The 16,462-nt window shown below is 40.5% G+C and overlaps 1 protein-coding gene across 1 annotated transcript; it reads left to right on the plus strand.

Moving 5' to 3' along the window:
- Positions 1-864: 864 nt before the first annotated feature.
- LOC104077694 (urocanate hydratase-like) lies at positions 865-15,884 on the plus strand (the record flags this gene model as incomplete). Its single annotated transcript, XM_009579007.1, has 6 exons — positions 865-1,068; positions 7,799-7,929; positions 10,614-10,707; positions 11,817-11,876; positions 15,023-15,151; positions 15,823-15,884. Coding segments are annotated over exons 1-6 (602 nt in total), but the record flags the coding sequence as incomplete, so codon positions are not given.
- Positions 15,885-16,462: the final 578 nt, after the last annotated feature.

Genomic DNA, 16,462 nt, shown 5'->3' on the forward strand with positions numbered 1-16,462 from the left:
AAGAGTTGTAGTTCCGTGGATGTAATAGAGGTCAAGAAGCTCCTGTGTAATTTAAACAACAACTCAAAATGGAGAGCAAAGTTCATGTTGCACTGTAAGTGGAAAATCAAAGTTAAGTATATTAATTTACTTGTAATGTCTGAATGGCAGTACCGTAAGACTTTCTAGTTGTTGACTGTAGGGTATAAAAGTGACTTAGAACTGAAAGCCTTAATTCTTCCTCCCAATTATTGCCTGTCTTGAGAAAATCACTAGCAGTGCTAATGAGTACATTTCCAGTTTAATACTGCTAAAATCCATTCATGCCTGTGAGCTAAGCGGAGCTACACCTAAGGGGGAAATTTTGCTATTATCATTGACAGCCGCTGTTGTCTAGAAGACAAATTGATGAGATCTGAGGAACAGCTCATACCTAGAGGTGTCAAAAAGAGAATGCCCATCTTAGCTGAACAGTGTGTATGAACAGTGATGTGAATAGTAATTATTAAATTTTGTTATAGTTCCCAAACTATAGAAATGTAAATGCACAATCCTTGAGCTCTCAGGCAAAGTTCATGCTCCAGACCATGACTCTCACTAGGACATTGGGGGAATCAGATGATTCGGAAAGTGACTGAGTTTGCTCTAGTGGCTTTGCACAGCACCAGCTGACAAAGCACCCAGAGAATAAACAGCAAAACTGTGAATCATTCATTTTGGGGGAGGAGGGAAGAGCCAATGGCATGGCACAGAGGGGGGAGGTGTGTCACCTGTGCCACCTGCCCTGTCTGCTTGACAAGCCTGTTTGCAAAAGCCAGAGGACAGGCTGTCCTCTTCGATATCACCCCAGAGTGGTGATACATCTGAATCGCTTAGCATCTTGCTTGCCTGCACTCTTCGTTCCCTGTTCCTTGTACATCTCCAGTTTGCCTTGCTTTTCCTCCTCGTATTTCCTCAGCAGCTATGACCAGCCTGAAGGAAATCTGTCGTGGCCTTCCTTTATACCCTTTGCCTGAAAACAGAGGTCGGAGGAAAGGAATACCCCATGCACCCGTGAGAATCCCTAATCTCACTGCTCAGGAGAAAAAGGTAACATGGAGTTTCACAGGGCCTCACTTCTCTTCCTTTCAGATAAACGCAGCTTGGGGCACCAGACCTGATTACTTCAAATGCTTTTCTGAGTGTGCACCTAACTTCGTGGCAAATGTATTTCCTTGGTGTTATAATTTCAGTGGGTAATGGAACAAAGTACTGGAAACTCTTCTGCTTGCTTTCTTTTTTCCTCCCCCAGAGATAAGCAGGTTGATAGGAGGGAGATCTGCTGCAAAACAGCTTCTGTGACTTTAAATGGCTAAATAAGAGGCATTAGACTTCAATGCTGTCAATCCAGCATTGTTCCTTGGAGATGACATTATGAATGCTGTTGCAAAAACACTGCATATATATCAAATACAATAAACATCAAATGTGGTGAATCAACATCATGGTACAAGCTATACATCTGTATATTTACATAAAGGATCCAAAGATAATTTATTTTAGCCAATAGTCTGAAGCGTCCTGGAATTTAGGCAAGTTTGTAGGGAGTTGAGTTAATTATTTGTCTTTAGTTGTGTAATTCTTTTCCTGTCTCTTTTTGTTTGAATAGTCTACGTACACACTAAAGTAATCATTGCATTATTTCATGTTAGAGATTTAAAAAAAATCATCAGCAGAAAATAATGGTCAATGGTGGACATCCTTAGGAATTTGCGTGGGAGAGGATAAGGTGGGTTCCTTAGTTTGAAAGTCTGTGCTTCATCACATGTAACATCACTTACAATGTGACATTCTGGTCAGAACACAGAAGTTCCTTCCCCACTAACAAGTTGCACACAACTTCCTTGCCTTCGTGGGAGTTCCCCACTGGCATCAGCAGCCAAATTCTTTCAAAGTCCACTTTCACAAGCAGAGGAGAGCCTAGTCAAAGGGTAGAAAGAGGAACAGGTGTGAGATGTCCAAAGAGGATATACTTCAATGTCAGGAGCATCATGGCTGAGGCATCTTGTCTGTGCCTGGGACAGCTCAGACACATGGAAGTGTGGCTACTAAGTGTGCATATGGGGGCTGTAGTGTGTGGTGATGGCTGTAAAGATAAGGGAGCAGGGAGTGAGTTTCACTCATCTCCATTTTATCCTTTGCCTTTGCTAAATCACTTTTCCCCATGAGACGTCTGCTATAGCATGAAGGAGTCCATGTTGCAGGAGAGAAGATGGTATCTCTCAAAAGGATGCCAAACCTTACTCTCTACCTGGGGAGAGAAAGGTAATGACAAAGTCCTCACTCCCTATATAGAAACTGGAATAGTTTCCTGCCCCCTTTAAGTGTTGCAGGGAGATGGCAGTAGACTGATTTTCTGGATCCAGTCTACTGTCTAACATCCTACCCTCATCTCTCCTTCTTATCTACCACATGTGATAAGAGATCACGCTAGTTGGGTTTTTTATTAGACTGTTAAAGATTTAAAAGCTTCCTTTCTGATTTATTTTACTCTTAATCTTTCACCTTAAACTCTTAACAGAGTTAGAGGCTCAGCTGGTATTTATTTTATATCTGAAAGGTCAAATCTCTTTTTTTTTAAGAGGTGTTCCCTGCTTAGAAAAGCATGTAGACAGACAACTATAGAAAAGTTTGTCTGTCTACAAGGTGGTTCTTAAGTCTTGAGACAAGCTTCCAGATTTTGTTGGCAATGTATAATGCTGAGCATATTGCGACGCTTGTCTTTATGTATGACACTGTGTTCATTTTCTAATTGAAGTACTCGGGGGAAGCTTTGACAGAAGTTAAGTTAATAATGCTCTGCTAATTTCCTCAGGATTTGTCCCTCTCTTCATATGCCTTCATTCCAGTTTTAGCCCTTTCTACAATAATAAACCTTAGAACTGCCAATGTTTTATTTTCTTGGGCCTCCTTTTGTGGTTATAATAGAAATCCTGTGAGATTTATAAAGTTCTGTGTGTTTTGGGGCTTGCTGAAGAGGTATATAATTCTTCCTATCATACCAACTTTAAGCTTCTTGGATAAATCAAGCTGTTTCTCAGAACTGATTCTGTTTATATGTTTCCTGAGTTCTCTACTTTGGCATTCTTTGCCTGAGGCCTGAAGCAGCCGCATCCACTCTCTTCCTCTCCACAGCTCAGGAAACCCTAGCTTTCTGTTTCTCAGCATCTGTATCTTAATGTAAATATGCTATAAAGAAAATACCTCTAAAATCTTATGCGTGGTGTGTCCTTTGCAGAACAAGGATGTTGCATACTCAATACTTACTGACATGCCGGTAAAGCTGGAGCAACTTGGGAAGAATGTGCACTTCTTGGTGTTGCTCAGAATCAGAAAAAAATAGTATGTCTTCATCCATGCAGCAGTTCCTTTACATATCTTAGAGCCAAATCATGTTACAGGCTTCCTGCTACCCCAGCATGATCATCTGTTACCTGATTGCAGTGTCATTTGTGTCTGTCATAGGCCCTGAGGTCAGTAATGGGCCTTGATGACCTTGACAAGCCTCACCTGAGATCTCCACCCATGTCCTCTGCCCATAGGCTTAGGGGCTCCATTTAAGCTCAGGCCTGGGACTTTAATCTTAGTTATGTTGGAGATGTGTCTGTCTCTAGTTCTGTCACAGGGTGTCCCAGTGCCCAGCCATGGACCTCATTTATCTGGTCCCCAACCTGTGGGCTGACTTGCCACTATGAAAGTTCTTGGTGATTTCTGGGCCCAATCTCTCTGTGGTAACCATCACCAGACCTGATCCTGAGTTGCACTCCTAGCTTGGCCCCAGACCTGCACATCACCATGATCTTGCCTGATGACCTGGACTCCTTGTGGAACCTGGCTGCCATCCCTGGGCTGCCCTGCTCACCTCTCAGGTACTATGAGGCTGGACCCTGGCTGGTGAGGTGCTTGTCCTGCTGGCTGTGTTACCCTGACTCCCTATCCCTTAGGATAGGGCCTTGCTGCTTCATGACATCCTAGTACAAAAAGCTGAAAACCAGAGTCTGTGAAGTTGCATAGCACCTGAAGTTCTTGTTGAACTTTCTGGAGAAGCAGGACATTTGACCTTAATGGTTGCCTTACGATCCAGGAATGAGGCCACTTTTAAAAGTTTATATGTGGATTGGGAAGGCCAACCTGTTGGCTCCTATTCTGGAATGTCTAGATGATAAAGAACTTGGTTAAACTTTCAGAGCCCATGGGGCATTCATAGCAATGGCCAGTCAGAAATCACCATGTATACTTCCCAACTGAGCTGATCTAAACTGGGACCTAGCAGGAAGAGTAATACATGAAACAACCATCTTGCTTTTACAGTTGCTGCTTAGAGAATAGTGCCAGCAAAGATTCTGGGCCTGGATATCATCAGGCAGAAGAGGACAAGTGGGAGGCAAGCAACATCTCCACTGGGAAAGGGCAGAACTAAGAATGAAACTGTTGCAGAGTTCAGCTAGTCACTTCATGCTTCCCTTCCCCTCAGTAAACAGGGAGACTGCAAATCTTAGTGTTTAAGTGTCTCAAGATCCTTAAATTGGAAGTCCTGATGATGGTGTTAGAAAAGGGAAATGAATGTCATTCCTTCTGAAGAGGCACTGGTTCTTAAACAAACACCAATTAACAAAGAGGCTAGTATTCTTGATTTCTCAAGAGAATCTCACAACAAAGATATTTACAGCTGATCAATTGGAGCAGGGTTTCATGGGTTCTTTTGACTACATTTTCTTCATATTGAGAGGTCTGAATTTTGATTAAATGGCAGCAGAATCATGTTTTGCTGTAAAAATGCTAGTGAATACAAAAAAAGTACTAGTGACTAGAGCTTAAACCAAGAATCAAATGTTAGATCCAGATGGCAGATCTAAGAGGAATACTTTGCATCTGATGCTTGTATTGCACTGAGCTGAACTGAATCAGTAACTCGGCAAATTCAGAGTGGGTTTTTTAAAACAACCTATCAGGCTCAGGAGTGTAAGTGCAATTGATTTTTTTTTTTTTTTTTTTAAGACACCAGTGAGCTCTGGACCTGGTTTTTCAGAGGTGCTGAGCACGTGCAGCTTAAGCTTCTGTCAGTGGAAGTTATGAACAGGAAGAACACCTAAATATCAAATGCACAATGTCTAATATTCAGAATGCAATGTGTCAGTTATAGGTAAAAATCAATCCTACTTAAAGGTCAGAATAATGTTTTATACGGTGCTTTAATGAAATGTAAGGAATAATGGCCTTGTATTACCTTTCCACAAAAGCATGATGAACAGTCTATTTGAATTTGCTCCTTGAGTGCCTTTCTCAGGTTATTCAGTTTATGACTCAATAATGAATATGCAAAATTATTCCTGATGCACATGGCAATTGCCCTTTCATAAAGCAGTCAGGCTCCATCTAAGCAATTTTAAGTGCCCTAGCTCTCCTATTGAGAGACTGTTTCAGAATCTCTTATATTTAAATTCTTCTGATTTCAAGAGTACATTTTTTATGGCTAATTCACAGCTGTTTATTCCTCTTCCAGCATTTTCCTGAAGCTCCTTCCTGCTTTGACATTTATCCTTCAGCGAGACAGCAATCAAATGTCACCTTTGTTCAGTTAAGCTAAACAAGCCCCAGTCTTAGTCCTCTTTCATAAGATCAGCTCTCTATTGTCTGTGTAACCAAGGTGCCCTTCCCACCCTTCATATAACATCCGAGTTCATGTTTCATTAATGTTTGCATCATCAAAATTCAGGCTTCTGCTAACGTGTAACATTAATAGGATAGAGGCTCAGTCTAAGTGAATTTATTTGAAAATCCAACCAGATTTTGCTTGCTTGTATTTTTAGGATGAAGAAAAATATTTGCCTATCAGTTTCATTATAATACAAACAATATATTGATCAAAGACTGGGTGTTCCTTGGCAGACTGGAAGCAAAACGCTCATCGTGATAGTTCTCTGCAGTTCTCATAGGCAGACAAAATGCCAAATGTGGCAATGTTTTCCTCTTGATTTTTTTGTTGCAAGGGGTGCAGGTGAATTTATTCTTACTTTAGAAATTTCTCAGATCTAGAACCCACTGTGATGGCTTCTTGATACTAAGATTGACTTTGAAAGTCCCCGCATATTTTGTCATGGTGTGGATATAGCTGGGATTTTTGTGTTTATTAATAACATGCCCTTGAAAAATGACTGCTTATCTAACTGGAGAAGAATAAGGTGGTATTTGAAGATGGAAGTTGCATTTGCTCATCTGCTAAATACGTTTTCCCCCTTGCCATTCTCTATGTGGAATGGCAAATCTAATTTGTAGGGTTTTACTGGTCTGATTCTCAGCTGGTGTAAATCAGTATAGCTTCACTGATTTGAAAGGGTCTGACCCATATGCCTGTTCAGTAGCAAGTATGCCAACAAAAACCTCTCTTAGTATGCAGCATTTTTAGATTTAGAGGTATTGTTCTTTCTGTCTGCTCTAAGGTATATGAGACCAGCATGCTCAAATGAAAGGGCTGGAGAGCTCTAGCCATAAGAGCAGACCATAGTCATGTTGAACGCAGAGGTTTATTACTGAGCGGAGGCCTTTATAGAGCTTTTCAGGACTTCTTACCAGGATAGATGGTGATGATACCTAGACTGGATGGTTCCAGGTGCCTTTGTTCTAGATACCTATTTCCTGTACTGCAGCCTACCCCTTCACTTCCTCCAGAAAATACTTGCTTCCATAACTCTTTGAACTGCTAACAGCAGGTGTTGCAAACCTGGAGTATCCTTGCTATACTCAGCCCTCTCCGAAACTGGGCTTCCCTGGTTGTTTTGTAGACTGTTGTCAGATTTGGAAGCAAACTTGATCCCTTTCTACCCTTTCCACAGCCATTAAAAAATCAGCCTAAAGAAGATGTGAAATTTCATATGATTTGTGAATCTCTTCAACTAAAAGTAATTTGGATAGTGTCGCCATTTGTCAGGGAACTTACAAGATCTTTTAGCATCTTTGCATGAAATTGGCTTTTTAAAGATTACAAAATCTTTATTCTCATTATGGTTTTGATCAAATGGAACATGGAATACAGAGACATGACTTAACAGACTGTTGCTAGAGATAGTGATTTATTTATGGTTTCTTTCATCCAAAAGGACATACTGTATTTTGCAAACCATGGGTAATGTCTTTGAAGGCAATAGGGAGTATAAGCCATGTAGTATCATCTGCAGAATTTAATTCAGTGCCTAGTAATCCTTTAGCTAATTTGGAAGTGATACATGTAGCATCAATAAAATAATGTAAACCACCACCCTCTGCAATACACTAGGATGCTAAATGTAGTGAATCTTTAATAAAACTTAGCCCAAGAACATCTTCATCTGGAAGTATGTCACATAACTCAGGGCTAAGATCCCTTTTTTGAATGGAAAGTAGAGTAGGGTCTTCAGTGTCTCTAGGAGTTCAGGGTCTCAGTCTAAGGATTTCTGAACAATTTTTTCCTTGGTAGTTCAGTGCCCCCTAGCATTGTGAGAGGGAATTCGTCGATGTCTGATATTGATAGGATTGAGCACTACTTAACAAATCTCCAAGGTCTCTCCATGCAGATTTGGAGGGGTGGGAAAGGGAGGGTTACATGTGTTCAGCAATTGAATCTACAAGGAAATATGCAGGTGGAAACACTTCAATAGGAAAGCAGGACTTGGCCTTTTAAATTATACCATCTTTGTGATAACTTAGGCAGGCTTCCAGCTGAGTCTGATTAAAGTTCAGGGCCACCCATTTACCTCCATTTCTCTTTTACTTCAATTTTTGTCTCTTTGGGGTTTTTTGGCAGCTGGCTTTGCGCAATGCCTTGCGTTATTTCCCACCTGAAATACAAAAGAAGCTGGCGCTGGAATTTGCTGAAGAACTCAGGCTGTACGGCCATATCTATATGTACAGATTCTTTCCAGATATTGAGATGAGGTAAGGACTGGGTGGTTCACGTTGTATTTGGCTGCCATTTGTTTACCAGCTTTCACTTGTGAAACTGACCTTTAAATAGTGGCGTTACTATGTCCTAATTTACCTCTTGTAGAGGTCATGTCATAACATATTAATGAAGTGCATCATCTGAATAAATCGGATGTTCTGTGTATCATTAGATAGCTGTGCTTTCATTTCCAATGAGGGATACTGCATGTTTTGGGATGCTCTTCTGTGAAGCTGCGTAATCCTTCATCCTGCAGCTTTCATCCTGTTCTCTGTCCTCATGAGAGTCCCATGGGACTAGTAGGGAGACCGTTCTGGATAAGCTGTGGCATCCAGCAGTCTCACTGCTGGAAAGCTCAGCACTACTCAACACAGAATTGTGCAAGGTTGTGTGCTTGGTAATGCCAGCTTTATCATACACAGAGATCCCAAATGCTCTGCCCCACAGCAAGTCTCAGTTTCTAGAGGCCAGTCATTACTCAGAGACCTCTGATTGCAACCTGGGCAGAAAACTTGCAGTAGTCCTGAGCTGCTGCAAGTCAAGTCTCAACTGAACCAAGAGGTAAGATCAGATGAGTGGATGGCTTGAGACCTGCTGTGAGTGGCTGGTTGTTTTCCAGTCTCACAGAGAAGGCTTTCTGGGCTTAAAAGAAAGACAGTACATTTTTCCATCATTGGAACCTGTATCTGACCCTGGTTTGTAATATGCTGTGCCTGTTGCCTGTTGATCTTGGAGCATCACTTCATTCTAGGGCTGATGGGGCTAATGTTTGTGAAGCAGAACAGTTTTAGAGAGGGCTGCCAGGGGCTAGCTGCTTTTTTTAGACTGATTGATTCCTTTTTGCATCCAGCAGGGGCCTGGTTAACGTCTATAGAGAAATCTGAATAAAGCAAGCAACTAGAAAGCACTCTGATTTCCACAGACATCCATATTTCTGTGCTGTCCACACTAGTTTGGGGTCAGCTCTTGCAGAATTCAGCTAAGGGGAGGACAACTGGAAGACTGAAAGATATTGCAGAGCTGGACTTCAGAGGACCCTAGTCCTGAACTACAGATGAGGGCACCCTCCAAGTAGGCTTGGATGAGACAGTCCACCAGCTTGTTTCCATCACTGGCATCAGTGATTCTTTGATAGCTTCAAATATTTTTTTCTTTGACCATTTCACTGATCACTCTTTCTAATAGATTCTCACAGTCTCAGATTAAGAAAATGCCTTTTGTTCTCTGTAGTCTGATAGTATTTGATTTTTGTTCTGTATGTCCCAGGGAGCACAGTCCAGCTTGGTTCTGTTCCATTTAACAGCCATGTTCCCATACCAGTACACTCAGCTGATATCTGAACTTTGGGTTTCTTATGTTCTGAGCAATATTATGTGGAAATATCTCCTCTTGATGAATTGGTATCATTCCACAGAAATCCTGTTATTTTATCACATCAAGCTTAGAAAAGCAGAAAACACTAATAAAAAAAGTATTGTGGAAAAACTCAGATGCTTTCCCTCTTGGTTTGGCAATGACTACAAGGCATTTGTTTTAGAATCCTGATGTAAAAAGCTAGGATAAAGTGCATATGATCATGGGAGGAGCCCATTCGCTAAATCTGTAGAATATACATTCCAGATCTTAGCTCATGAGCTGGTCAGCGGATGTCCAATTTTTTTTTGTAGTTGGCACTCTTTAGCCTAACCTTTTCAGTGTAACTGTCTTCCCTGTACAAAGCAAATGTCCAGCCACTGAAGATCTATGGTCCAATAAAAGGAAGATCATTTAGAAACCATGTCAAATGATCCTATCTACCTTTAGGAATTTTCAGCATCTGTAATGGTGGTGTTGCGTACAGAAAGGAAATACTTCCTTTTGGTATCATACCTTAGAGGCCTCAGCACAGTTGTTCTAAAATCTGTGCAAACACAGCAAAGTGCCCCTGCCCTGAAGAGCTACACTATAAATCTAGGACTAGAAGTTTTAGAGCAATTTGATATAAAAAACAGGTGGTGGAGGAGAAGATAACAGTGAGATGATTGCAGTGGTTGGCATTGAAGTACATTAGTGCTAGGAAATCTCACTCAGAATACCTTTGTGAGGGTTTCCCATACCTCACTTCTCAATGATGGATGAAATGCATCTTATTCAGTAAAAAGTCCCATATTTCTCCTAACTAGTTCAGTTTTTGAGAGCTTCTTTGGGACTGAAATTCAAGCTGGGTGTTTTTTCTTAGATAGGATCTTAAATAACAAGGGCTGATGAGCCTGAAGGCAACTTCCACTGATGCTGTTTTCCTTGGCATTGCAGGACTTAGCTGCTTGGCCTGGCAACTGTGTTTCAGAGGCCAGTTCCAGCATCCCAAAAATAATCCAGTTAAAAAGCAATGAGAGCTCTTGGCCACCATATTTATAACCAATTGTGATTAACTGATTCAGCAAATGATAAGCTGAATACAATTTTTTTCTTTGCTTAGTTCTGATAACAGTTAAAACCTGATTTGCCTGTTAAGGTACGTATGTAATTTCAGATCTGCGCTTTCTCCTTTTTTTTTTTTTTTTCCTTCCCTCCTGAATAAAAGCCTGCAACTCAAATGAATGTGTTGGCATGCAGGGATATTTCTGTGAGGTATGTTGTTGTGGTTGCCCTTGTGAGTCAGGGTCTCTCCCCTAAATTTTTGTGACTAACATTTCAGAGCGTACCCCATAGGAGACTACCCTTGCAAGACCAAATCAGCTGCTGCCATTATGTTGATGATCATGAATAATCTGGATCCCTCAGTGGCTCAGGTAAGGTACAGTGAAAATAAGGAAGCTGGATTCATAGGGCAGCAGCAAATGTGCAAGGTACATCCTCTATGTGCTCTCACATAAAAACTGAAGAATTTAGGCATATAGGTGAAATTAATCCTTGTGCAGATGGTCCTCCATCCATGCATTGAATAGGATTTTAGTTGTTCATAGGTCTTTTGCTTGTTCTGTGCTCCAAGGTACATGGCAGTCCCTGTACATGTAGAGCTGGCTGCTGTGTGTTAGCTAAGCGGGCCAATTTCAGTAGTGCCAAGGCAGCTTCCTTCTGCAGTAATGCGCTAGAATGTCCATTTCTGTGAGGCTAAGCCTGCAAGGGATTAAAGGTGATTCTATACTTGTGGTTATGTTTTGATTCCTGGGGTTTGGGGTCTTTTGTATTAAGTTCTTTAGTGTCCTGCTGTGTGCAGTGTTAATCCTGCGCAATGGGTCCTGGTCCTAACTCAGACCTCTGAGGCCTCCTACAACACCAACAAGACTCGCTTCAGCTCCCACTATATACAGGACCTTGGTCACTGTCTGTGAGATAGGTAGAGCTCAGCTCTTAGTACATTGCTTCTACAACATATGTTGAAAAATTAGTGCTGATGCTTCCTGTATCTTTGAAAGCTCGTTCCTCAAGGACAGATTTCCTGGATGATTACAGGACCAAAGCTCATCCTTACAAGCACTACCCAGTGTAATGCATCTTTTTGCAAATGGCAGGGGAGAGGCCATGCAACTGTGCCTTGCTGGTCGTAGACTCTTCCATCTGTAAATGCCAGTAGCAACCAAACTGTAAGCTCATTCACTCTCTGTTTAAGGGAGTTTACTGGGATGTCTGTTTGTTACAGAAACTGCAATCCAGGAATCACTTTGTAGCATTCTGCATCCAAAATACCGTTGTAACAATAACAAACATCTCATTTTGAAACATATTTTTTTTTTTTTCTTAAATTATCACTTTTATGATGGTATTTTCTGGTTTCAAGAATCTAGAGAGTACAATAAGCTATAGAAAAGATTTATTACTGAGATTTAAAAAATAGCTTGGAGATACAGTGAAATGTTTCAGAAAAGTGCTTGCCTTATTGTTAAATTGTCTTTTTCAGTTTCCTCAGGAGCTTGTCACTTATGGAGGAAATGGGCAGGTCTTCAGCAACTGGGCACAGGTAGGACATTGCTGCTTTTGCAACTTGTTTCACGAAACCTGTTTCACCCTCCCCCCACGCACATTCTGCTTAGGCAGTTTGTGATAATTCTTGGCAGTCGTTGTCTCAAAATACTCCAAAACATCCTGTCTGGACAGAGGAATGCTCAGTTATGAACTGCATAGATGGGGAGAGCTTTATTTAGTAAGGAGAGCACAGACAGCCCAACAGAAATACTAAACATAATACCATAAACGTACCAAGCTGTGTGTGATAATGTAAAGACCAGTTCTTTGTCTTTCTCTGATACATTTGTATGTGCCTGTGTATTTGCACAGATAATTTTAGAGTAAAATGAATTCTAGGAAACAAAAAAGTGTATCTTTTGCTTGCTTGTTTCTGGTACTTTTGCAACATTTTTCACAAGTAATGGAGTAGAAAAAAAAAGGCTTTGATTTAAGAAAGTGCAATCCTGAGTCTTTTTCCAAGCAAATCAGATTAGTTGTAAATATTTACATGCTAGCTGGCCAGATCATAGTGCACTTTACTGTCAGGCCTAGCAACATTATCCCTGATCTCCTGAGAATAATGGCAGGTGGGTAAAAGCCTGTCTAATATAGGAGCTGCGATGTTTAAGGTGTGGTTGTATAATCTATGTTCTCCTTCTCTATCCAAAAATGGCAATAAATACACTTGCTTTAATCCAAGTACTGCAAAATGCATGTGGGAAACATTTTCAGGAGATCTTTGGCATCAGCAACATATTTAGACTTCTGTTTTGTATTTATTCTCTCAAGAAAAAAAAATGCTCTGGGTCTGAATGCTCTACAGGTGTGTTGTGGCAGGAGGAACATTTAATGAACAACCATCCTGAATGTCTGTGGATAGGCACAAATGTGGTTATGGTGAATGCGAAAACCACATCATCCCTGCAGCCTCTGGTATGCCCTAAGGCCACAGAGTGGGGACAGGTGGAGATGTGGCATTGAGTTTTGCAGTGCAGACCAGAAACAGCACATGTAGAAATCTACATCACCCTGAAGGGCAGCATCACTCCTGAAGGCTGGGAAGACCTTGATTTCTGATTCTGTAGCTTACATAAGCAATAGTTGACTTAAGGAGCCAGCTTGTGTCATAAAGGATCATGTATGCACCTTGTTGTGGCTTTATCTGAATCTGGCCTCTTGCTTATTAAAAAATCCGAGCAAAGCTAACGTGTAAATGAAGTTCCTAGTTAGGGGAGAGGAATGGATTCCTCACTGTAGCATGGGACTGAGTGACCTGGGTTTTCTTCCCAGTTTGACTGTGATTTTTCATTTGTGGCTAAAAGAAAAGTCATGTTTCACCTTCCTAATCTGGTAAATGGGAGTCTTAGCCAGCTTTTGAGGCAAAACTGTTCTGACTTTTTAAAAGAAAGGTACCATGGCAATGCACACCATTTCTTTATTGTGTGTATTGATTAGTAAATGCCAGTTAACTAATGCCTGTTAACTACATGAGTTTTACAGCATTTCTGATGTGAACAGTGCCAGCGGTTTATAAAGTAGCCTTTATTGGACTGACATCCCTTAGGCAGATGCTGGGCTGCAAGGTGAAGTAGAAGCGCTGCCAAAGTCAGAAATATTTTCTTTTCTCCTGTTCTCATCCAGGCCAGAGCTATGACCTGCAGTTGTTTCACAGCAGGACAAACAAAACCTTTTTGTTTTTGCTTACTTGGAGTAGCAATCACATGAATGATTCAGTTATGACAGAACATTTTGTTCTGCTTGCAGCTTGAAAACAACATGCTTTTTTGGAAATCTATCATTGCAAAATTCCTAGTGAAAAGGTTCAGTTTGGTTTATATCATCCACGCAGACCTGTGCTTTCTTCTGAATAATTTTAAAAGAAAGAACCATGTCCAGAGCTAGCTTTACAAGCCTGCAGAGAACAAAACTGTTCTTTAAGCTAGGAAGGGCTTTTGCTTCCTTCTTAAGTAGTTGTGCCTTTCAGTGCAAAAAGATGTAACTATCTTACAGCTTCTAGTTTTATCCCAATGTTTTTCCCAGCCTGCTAAAGAGTTGAGAGTTCAGCTAGTTACCTGTTCTGTTGTAGGACCAGAATTTGATTATTCAACATTTTTTATGAAACAAAAAAAAAAAATGTAAAAAGCAAGACAGTAACTCTAGTGACTCTTACCTGTTCAACTTAACTTGCAGCTTGGGAAATTAGCTGGGTTAGAAGGGACTGGCTTCAAATCTGTACCATTTTTAATTCAGATCAAAGACACAACCACAGAGGTTAAGTGCCCATGACAACTGGTTTTGTTTATTTGTCACTGATACTGCTGTCTCTTTGATCAGCAGTTCCATTTTTTTCTCAAAACTTTGTCTCTGTGTCCCTACAGAAACTCTAGTTTCAATTGGAATTGTTGAATTCCAATATCGCATGGGAAAGCTCCTCTCAGGCCTAGTTGTCACATACTAAAAGTCCCGTGGAATATAGTCCCATTTGTGATAGACAATGATGGATCTGAGTCAAATCTATAGGCAGCTTAGATGGTCAAAGCCTACTTTTTGGCATACATCAAGAGTAACTATTGAATTATGCAGACAAAGTTGAGATGCATTTATTTGTGTACTCCTGGGTGCCTCAAGGACTTTCTTCGCTGTCCATAATGAAAGCTGAATTTTTTTCTTTGAGAAGAAAAATTATTTCATTTTTAAGTGCACATTATAATATCGATTTGTTGAAAAGATGACAAGCACTAGAAGATGCTGAATTATCCATTTCAGGTTAGGATCAACAATATGCCTGGGTATTTTAATCACTTTTGTAGAAAAGTTTGGAAAGATTGCCAGAAAAGTGCCAGATCCAAATGGTTAACCTCAAGGTAAAATTAGAACGGCTTTAAAAATGAAGGATTTCTGGGGTTTGTGCTGGAGAAATTATTCTGGAACTTATTCAGACTTTTGCTAGTTGGTGATTTATATTTCCTGCTGTGTGATATCTCTTAATGGACTCTATTAAAAGCAAGAATGTGTTGAGAGCTCTGGCTGTTATTCCATCTGTGAGTATACCTCATTATCTTTATAGCTGCCTTCATACTCGAAGTTTAGCAGCTTCACAAACAAACATAAATGTAAGATGCAAACAGTTTCCCTCACTTTCCTTGCTTTTCCTTTCAGTTCTGGTTGGTAATGCACTATTTGTCAGAGATGACTGAAGAACAAACACTAGTAATGTACAGCGGACATCCTCTGGGCCTCTTTCCCAGCCATCAGTACGCTCCTCGATTAATCATTACTAATGGCATGGTAGGTATTAGCACCTTGTTTTCTCTTTTTCCTCCTCTTCTGTTTAGTTTTCAAGTGTTTGCTGAATTAAAATATTATTTATACTACCTGAACTTACAACAGCGCACAGGAGAATCTGGGGTCCAATTTCTGCAGCATTTATTCAGTACAATCGCTCTCACCTCAAGAGTGCTGATCTGCAGTGATGGAGGGAACAATCCTCTCCTTATTAGGCGACTTCTGTTCTGACTGAGCCTGAGCTGTACATGTTCTTGACCAAAACAGTTCAGCTAGGCTCAGTTTGGAAGATTTAAAAGCCCTCAATAGGCAAACAGATGATTATTAATCAGATGCTCAGATATCTGGACTGCTTTGCTTGGAAGGCAAGCTGGACAAGTGAACATACTGGTTCATTGTCAGTCTTTTGAGCCATTCAATATCTATCTCTCTGCCGGCTAGTTTTGTGGCTACAGAACTGTTTTCCTTAAACTTACATGATAGTCACACTGCCAGAAAGACGAGACATCTTTTTTTCTAATACTAGAATGCATGGAATAAAACACCTGAATCATTCTTCCTGTTTTTCACTGTTTTTCTATGTGTGTGACCATAGTTAGAGAAATATAGGCTGTTAAAAAGATCTGTTTAAATCTCTAATTTACTTATGGGTTTGCTTTTGATTGTTTTCTTAGGTTATTCCCAACTATTCCACCAGAGATGAATATGAGAAGATGTTTGCTTTGGGAGTAACAATGTAAGAGGATACCTCACTATTAAAATATATCAAATACTTAACTAAAATGTAATTCAGACATCAAGCTGGTTAAAATTTCTAATGCAGATGGATTTCAACTGTGCTGCATAAAGTCCTGATGCTGCAAAGCATTAATGCACACTTAAGTGGAATTACTTAGGAGTTTGAGTTATGTTCAGCCACATATATAAGGATGTAATTGAGGTCTGCTAGGAATTAGTATTAGGTTTATGTGTGGGACTTGGCTGAATTACAGCCTGAAGCCTTAATCATAACCTACTTATAGCACTGGCTAGTTCCACTTTGCAGTGGTGGTTTTGCAATCTGCAGAAAACACAAGTTATGAAACATTCCTTCACACTGAGAGAAAGCTTTGAAGTAGAAAGTTATCATTTTTAAAAAATTATTATTTACCTACTTTTTTAGAATCATAGAATAGTTTGGATTGGAAGGGACCTTTAAAGGTCATCTAGTCCAACCCCCCTGCCGTGGGCAGGGACATCTTCAACTGGATCAGGTTGCTCAGAGACGCGTCCAACCTGACCTTTAAATGTTTTCAGGGATGGGGCATCTACCAC

This window comes from Fulmarus glacialis, unplaced genomic scaffold, assembly GCF_000690835.1.
Source record: "Fulmarus glacialis isolate BGI_N327 unplaced genomic scaffold, ASM69083v1 scaffold37725, whole genome shotgun sequence".
NCBI classification, from domain to species: Eukaryota; Metazoa; Chordata; class Aves; order Procellariiformes; family Procellariidae; genus Fulmarus; species Fulmarus glacialis.